This window comes from Bison bison, unplaced genomic scaffold, assembly GCF_000754665.1.
Source record: "Bison bison bison isolate TAMUID 2011002044 unplaced genomic scaffold, Bison_UMD1.0 scf7180017864035, whole genome shotgun sequence".
In the NCBI taxonomy this organism is placed as follows: domain Eukaryota; kingdom Metazoa; phylum Chordata; class Mammalia; order Artiodactyla; family Bovidae; genus Bison; species Bison bison.
The window spans coordinates 6,902,957-6,910,518 of NW_011494607.1; the positions used below are offsets into that span (position 1 = coordinate 6,902,957).

The window sequence follows — 7,562 nt, forward strand, 5'->3', positions numbered from 1 at the left end:
TTAAATAAGAGGTAACAACAGAAGTTACTGAGTGGGGAACTTAATGCAAGTTACAGAAGTTGCCTAGTTTCTGTTACTTTCCGGGTTTTAGGACGATATACAACAGCTTTGCCAAAATCCTTTCATCGAAGACCAATTCCTATTTGCCGCCAAATCACCTGGTGAGGACTACAGTTCCCAGAAGGCAACGCTCGGCTCTCGCGACTCAGCCTCGTTAGCCGGCCGGGAGTTGTAGTTTACAAAAGAACGCTGTGGAACCTAAGTTTTACTCCCTTGTCAACAGAAACTGGGCGGTATCGGTCTCTTCTCCCTCCGGGTCCGCCCCTTTTCTGCAGCGGTCGAATTCGTGAACCTAGTCCAGGTGCTTGGCTGGGCGGGAAGCCGCGGCCGGTTGGCCGGCGGGGCGCTCTAGGCCCCGCGGTTTTAGTCTCTATGACTCCGGGAGGCGGTCCCGGGTGCCCTGACGCGAGCGGAGGGGGTGCGGGTCAGTTCCGCGCGGCGCTGTCGGGGAACCATGGCAGCCCCAAGAGGTGAGGCCGGGGCCGGCGGGACTGGAGAACCCGGGTCGGAGGCGCTATGCCGAGCGAGCCTCAGCACTTGTCTGCATCTGTCTGCGGGCGAGCATCTTCCGTGCCCGCGGGGCTCGGGTCTCCGGGGGGTAGGCCCGGGCGTCGGGGAGCGGGGATTTGTGTTGAGCGGCACCCGGGCTTGAGCGCGCGCTGCCACGGGTCAGGGGAGCGTGGGGCAGCCAGCCTCCCACTGCGGCTGCCTTCGCGGGGGGCGGACTCAGGGCCAGCCGGTTTGGCGGCCGGAGACCGCGCCTGCCTGGACGAGTGGGTGGGAACAGAATTCAGACAGGCCTGGGCTGTAGCGGACCAGGCGAGGGGTCAGTGCGCCGGGCCCGGGCTGGACCCGCATCACCCAGCGGGAGGCAGGACGGGTCTCAGTGCGGGCCGGGGTCACCGCGTTTGCTGTCTCCGCGGTGCCTTCTACACTGGGGTGCTCAGAACCTTAAGGGTATGCTCCGGGTGCAGAACCTAAGCAGCGGCTGGTCCACCTAACAGATACTGAAAACATCCTTGGGGCAGGAGAACAGCCTTGCAATGTGACGAGACGGAGAAAGCTGTCGTTAACAGTTACTCTCGAGAATGTTATGTGGTTAGAAGTAACACTTGAATATTTTGTGGGAAGGATGGTACCCATCCTCCGCCCCTGCCCCTGCCCCTTCCCCAGGGATAGCTCATTAGAGTAATAATGTTTGATGACTAATTGCCTTTTCCTGAGTGTAAGTATCATTAACTCTGCAGCTCGTTTGCTTTGCTGGATGGGATAAGTTGAAACCGGAGTTGAGTTTCTGAATGGTAAAGCTACAAGAGATTGGGCAACACCCGGATTCTTCTCCACATTTCCTCCATAGAGCTCTTGGCTTCACCCCTGAGTATACGTTGAACAAATATTTGAACAATAGCTTTTTGCTTGGGTGGCAAAGTATTTTCCTGGTTGGAGAGGCCACGTTTATCCTTCAAGGCCTGCTCAGGGGCATTGTCTGCAATTGCATATGCTTCTCGCATTTCAAATAAGCCCACCTTTAAGAGTCTTTTATAGCAACACCCGAAATAAAGGAAAAAAGTAGAATTCTTTTGATAATTGACATAAAATGAAAATAGCAAGATGAATGGTGAAGGCAATTGCAGAATTATCTAAGTCAAATCATCTGAAATAGTTACTTAGTTTACAGATTTAGGCTTATTGCCAATACCTATTTGTTGTGCCTGGGTCGTGTGATAAATCTTACATGTCCGCTAGAACTGTGTAATACAAAATTGCAATCCCGAACTTCCTGATATTCACAAAGGATTTATTTATCTGGGACTTCCTAATTTCCACCTTCTCAGGTGTTACAAATAATGTCCCCTCTAAAATATAGTGAACTATAACTGAGAAAAATATACAACTCCAGTTTGTAAATTTCTTTTGCGGGGCGGGGTGGTGGGATTCTCCACATATAAACAGAAGTTGTGTGGGAGCTAATGGGAGCTTTGAGAGAAGGAGAAAACAGTGCTGATGTGCCACTGTGCCCACTCAACAATGCAGTTAAGCTGTGGACTTTTTGCCACCTCATGGATCTTAGTCCCCGACTAACGATTGAACCTCTACCTCCTGCAGTGAAGCTCAGGAGTCTTAACCATTGGACCACCAGGGAAGTCCCAGTATGGACTTGTGATAATATTACCTTGAAACAAACTGAAATTGCTAATAATTGCACTTTCATTATACAGATATCTAAACTTATTTGCTTGCTCTTCTATTTAATTGGTAGTTATTTTCAGGAATATCAAATGTATTCCCGTTTAATCACTATGCTAATAGGTGTATTTTCAAAATTTTAGCCATTCATTGTGTTGTTTTGGAATCAGGAACCTATATAATCGCTGACAGTTTTTAGTTTAGGAGTCCTAACCTCTCTTATTTAGGAAAGTATTGATAATCTAGGACATGTGGGTTGGTAAACTTTTTCTGTTAATAGCTGATGGTCTCTGTCATAACTACTCACCCTGCTGTTGCAGGGCAAAAAAAAAAACTAATAAAACTTTTTGTGACACAGTAATTTGAATTTCATATAATTTTCATACATCACAAAATGTTATTTAAAAACTTTTTTCCAACCATTTAAAAATGTAAACCTATTCTCAGCTTTCAGATCATAGAAAAATGAGAGGAAATGTACTTTGTTCACCCCTGATCAAGAAGATGGGAAATGCTTTCTCCTGTACTGCTGTTTATTTTTTGTCTTACATTTCCTCCTTGTGTAGGAGAGTTTTAGGGCAAGTGAAGTATTACAGTAATCCTCTTCAGTCTCTTTTACATTAACATTGCCTTTTGGGTCCTCAAGATCGATTGAAACTTTAGGCAGAGATAAGCTCTATTTTTTCTGTTCTGCCATCCAGCTTTTTAGGTAAGACCTAATGTACTTTTAAACATCTGCCTGAATTTTGCAAATAATTCTTTAATTCACCCAGGGAAAAATATTTATATTGAAGAACCTGTTTTCCTAGTAAGTTTCCACCTTACCATACAAAGATGATTTGTTTGAAACTTTTATTTTCCTGTGCAAGTCACCTTTGAATTATGGTTAAGCTTCCAAAGTAGTTAAGAAGCATACTTAGATGTAATGTAGTTATAGTAGCAGCCCAGGGCAACCTCTGTCCCTCTGGTTCTTAGCCCAGGTTGTCAAAGTATGGCCCATTGGTCAAACCCAGCCTATCACTTGTTTTTGAATGGCCTGTGAGCTAAGAATGGTTCTTACAGATGAACGTTTGCAGTTGATCTGATGGAACACCAACTTTGAAGACCAGTGAAGCATAATGTTACTTGCCTCCACCTCCACCCCCAGAATTCCCGTCTTCTCAATATAAGAAAGCATTGTACTCAATTATTATTATATTTTGAATTTTTCCAATAAATATAAGTTAAATGTGAAAATATGTTTTCTCTCTTGTCACCTACATACACCTACATGATATCCTTAATTTTGCCTCATGGCCTAAAAAACCTAAAATATTTACTTTTGGCCCTTACAGAATAAAACTTGCTGATCCCTGTTTAACATGTGCCTGAAGATTTGAAAGAAGGTTAAATATAGCTGGGGATGAGGGAAGTATGAAGTGGGTAAAAAAAGTAGAAATAGTTTGAGTACTAGGTGATGGCTGTCTCATAACAGGGCTGGGAGTACTGAAGGAGACCTGGCTCCCCACTGCTTGTGGTTTTAATGAAGTTGGTGGACCAGCCTTGGTGCCCGAGTGATGGCTGATGCTCAGATATACTTACAATAAGTTCTTAAATTGAGTGTTCATAAGTAGTGTATATTTCCTGGATTTCAGGTTTTACAGAACTTCATTCTTAATACTCTTTTTTTGTGTGTGTTATGAGTTATCTCTCATATAATGCTGTGAAATGAGAGGCTGGATGTAATTTATAAAATTCTGTATTATTTTATCATTCACTTATTCCTTTTGTTTTCTTCCTGCTGTCTCTCTGTTTAGAATATACATTGCTGCTATTGTTTTTATCCTGCCATCAATGTTTTGCTTTCACAAGTATGAGTTATAAAGATATATAAAGTGTGTAATTTATAACATCCTAAACTAGAGTTAGTTAAGCCAGATATCTTGCAATTGAGCCCTCCCCAGGAGCAAAATCTGTGCCTAACCAGTTGATATTGAAAGTCAGCTATGTATTGTGTGTGTGTGTTTCTTTTCATGTAGTTAGAGAGCATTGTTTTGAAAACAAGTTTTTTAATGTATTTTGTGCTTGAAATTGGAAAGCATCTTGAAGTATAACACTGATTAACTTTTATATACATAATGTTGTCTATTAAATAATATCTTTGCACATATTTTCCAGAAAATGTCAATTTATTATTCAAGTTATACTGCTTGGCAGTGATGACCCTGGTGGCTGCAACTTATACCATAGCTTTAAGATACACAAGGACATCAGACAAAGAACTCTACTTTTCAACCACAGCCGTGTGTATCACAGAAGTTATAAAGTTATTGCTAAGTGTGGGCATTTTAGCTAAGTGAGTATAAATACTTTTTAGTGTGTTAAATTTTTACTTTTTTACTCAGTTACGTTCTTTATTAGAAAATTCAAGCTATATCTTCATATGTTTGATTGCTCTAGAGCAAGCTTTCTCAGCTCAGGTCATTTTTGCTCCCCAGGAGGTATAATTTTGGTTGACCCAACTTGGGGGATGCTACTTACATCAAGCGGGTGGAGGTCAAGGGTGCTGATAAACATCGTGTGATGCCGTGTCCTCCAGGACAGCAATCCATAACAAAGAAGTCTCCATCCCCAAATATCAGTGGTGCCAAAGTTGAAAAACCACCATAAAGCAGGTGGAGTTGGCTGACTATGGCCCACTGGTTAATCCAGTTTGCTGCTTGTTTTTGTTGCAACACAGACTGTGTGGCTCACACAGCCTAAACTATTTACCATTTGGTTCTTACAGAAAATGTGCTGACTTCTGTTAGAGAGGAATAAAGCGATCATAATAGTTAACATTTCCTTAGTATTTTCTATGTTAAGTGTTAGACCCTGTACTAAGTGCTTTTCCTTAGTTATCTCGTTTGGTCTTTATACATTCTTTAGGTAAGTATGGTAATTACCCCTATTTTACCTACACGGTGTCTGAGGTTCCTCACTATTGTGCTATTAATATTTGGTAGCACTGGGGGCTTTGGATCAGTAACATTGGGTGAAAATTGTTTTAGCAAGGCTGAAATATAAGACAGGGTTGAGAATAGTGCCTTTGGAGTGATACAGACCTAATTTTAGTCTTAGACTCATTGGGATTATGACTTTCCATATATTCCTTAGCTTCTCTTCTTCTCCTAAGCTTCAGTTTCTCTATTTCTTTTTCTTTTTTTAAAGTTCACGTTTTAAGTCTTTAGTGCTGCCCATAAGCCCAGCAGTTTTTTACTTGTCTGTTTTCATTTCCCACATTATATTCATAGACTGGAATATTTTAAGTCTAATAAAAATCAGGTGACTTTCTCCCCACCAGTAAAGGAAAGTGGGAAATATATGCAAAGGGAAGTTCTGGACCCTGTCTATAAAACCAGGGGTAAGAGTCCATTCAAGATAGAGGAAAATAGCCATAGGCTGTGGATGAGAGAAAACAGTAACAAAAGACAAAAGAAAATGAGACAAACAAGAAGGCAAGCTTCGAGTTACACTGTATAGTTTCTTTAGTTTGTAACTGGAGAAAGCAGAGTTGTGAGAATTAAAATCTGGTAGGAAATTACTTGAAAAGTTTTTTTTAACCTTTTTTTTTTTTAATTTACTTATTTGGCTCTGCCAGGTCTTAGTTGTGGCACGTGGGATCTAGTTCCCTGGCCAGGGATCGACAAGGCCCCCTGCATTGGGAGCCCAGAGTCTTAGTCATCGGACCACCAGGGAATTCCCATACTTGGGAAAGATACACGAGATGAGGACCCACCTGGGTCATGTGGACAAGTGAATTCATATAGGTTTCAAGATGTATGCTGGTGAGTGTAAGAAACAGTGAAGAATAGCAGGTGTAAGGGTTAAATTACATTTAAACACTTTAAATTTCATTTAACAAATATTTATTAAGTGATTTCTGTGTGACAGTTTTACAATAGGTGCTGGATATAGAAATAGACTGGAGAAGGAAATAGCAACCCACTCCAGTATTCTTGCCTGGGAAATCCCATGGACAGAGGAGCCTGGTGGGCTACAGTTCATGGGGTCGAAAAGAGTTGGACAGGACTGAGCAACTAAACGGAGAAGCCTGTGGCAACCCACTCCAGGGTTCTTGCCTGGAGAATCCCAGGGACAGCAGAGCCTGGTGGGCGGCCATCTGTGGGGTCGCACAGAGTCGGACACGACTGAAGTGACTTAGCAGCAGAGCGACTAAACCACCGCAGAAGTAGACTTGGTATGATATGAAATAGATACAGTATAAATAAAATAGATGTTGTGGAATGAATGAGATATGGTTCCTGCTTGCTTCAAATTTAGGTTTAGTGGAAGAGACAGAAAATATACTAGAAAACACATGCATGATTACAAATAATCCATCTGAAAAAAATACTTTAAAAATGATGTGGAGAGGGAGTAAAGAACAGAAAAATAACTTGAAGCTAGACAGTGGAAAGGTTTAATAGAAAATCTGTGTTTGAGATTTGTCTTATAGGCAGAGCTACTGTGGCAGTCTAATGTGTTGGGTTGCAAGTAGGTTAAAATCTCAGACGTTTACAGTTTCTTAACAAGATCCATTTTTAAGGAAGTTTGGCTTCCACTATTCTGGTTTTAGAAAAGACAGAGGAACCAGAGATCAAATTGCCAACATCCGCTGGATCATAGAAAAAGCAAGAGAGTTCCAGAAAAACATCTCTTTCTGCTTTATTGACTATGCCAAAGCCTTTGACTGTGTCAATCACAATAAACTGTGGAAAATTCTTCAAGAGATGGGAATACCAGACCACCTGACCTGCCTATTGAGAAACCTATATGCAGGTCAGGAAGCAACAGTTAGAACTGGACATGGAACAACAGACTGGTTCCAAGTAGGAAAAGGAGTTTGTCAAGGCTGTATATTGTCACCCTGTTTATTTAACTTATATGCAGAGTACATCATGAGAAACACTGGACTGGAAGAAACACAAGCTGGAATCAAGATTGCTGGGAGAAATATCAATCACCTCAGATACGCAGATGACACCACTCTTATGGCAGAAAGTGAAGAGGAACTCAAAAGCCTCTTGATGAAAGTGAAAGTGGAGAGTGAAAAAGTTGGCTTAAAGCTCAACATTCAGAAAACAAAGATCATGGCATCCGGTCCCACCACTTCATGGGAAATAGATGGGGAAACAGTGGAAACAGTGTCAGACTTTATTTTTCTGGGCTCCAAAATCACTACAGATGGTGACTGCAGCCATGAAATTAAAAAATGCTTACTCCTTGGAAGTAAAGTTATGACCAACCTAGATAGCATATTCAAAAGCAGAGACATTACTTTGCCAACAAAGGTC

At 41.8% G+C, this 7,562-nt stretch overlaps 1 protein-coding gene across 2 annotated transcripts in view; it reads left to right on the top strand.

Moving 5' to 3' along the window:
- Positions 1-436: 436 nt before the first annotated feature.
- Positions 437-7,562, top strand: part of SLC35A1 (solute carrier family 35 (CMP-sialic acid transporter), member A1) — a 60,311-nt gene continuing 53,185 nt past the window's right edge. For both annotated transcript variants that reach the window (XM_010834685.1, XM_010834684.1), the window contains exons 1-2: positions 437-530; positions 4,405-4,582. In XM_010834685.1, the coding sequence (XP_010832987.1) occupies positions 515-530; positions 4,405-4,582 (194 nt within the window). In that variant the 5' untranslated portion in view covers positions 437-514. The remainder of the gene's footprint in view (positions 531-4,404; positions 4,583-7,562) is intronic.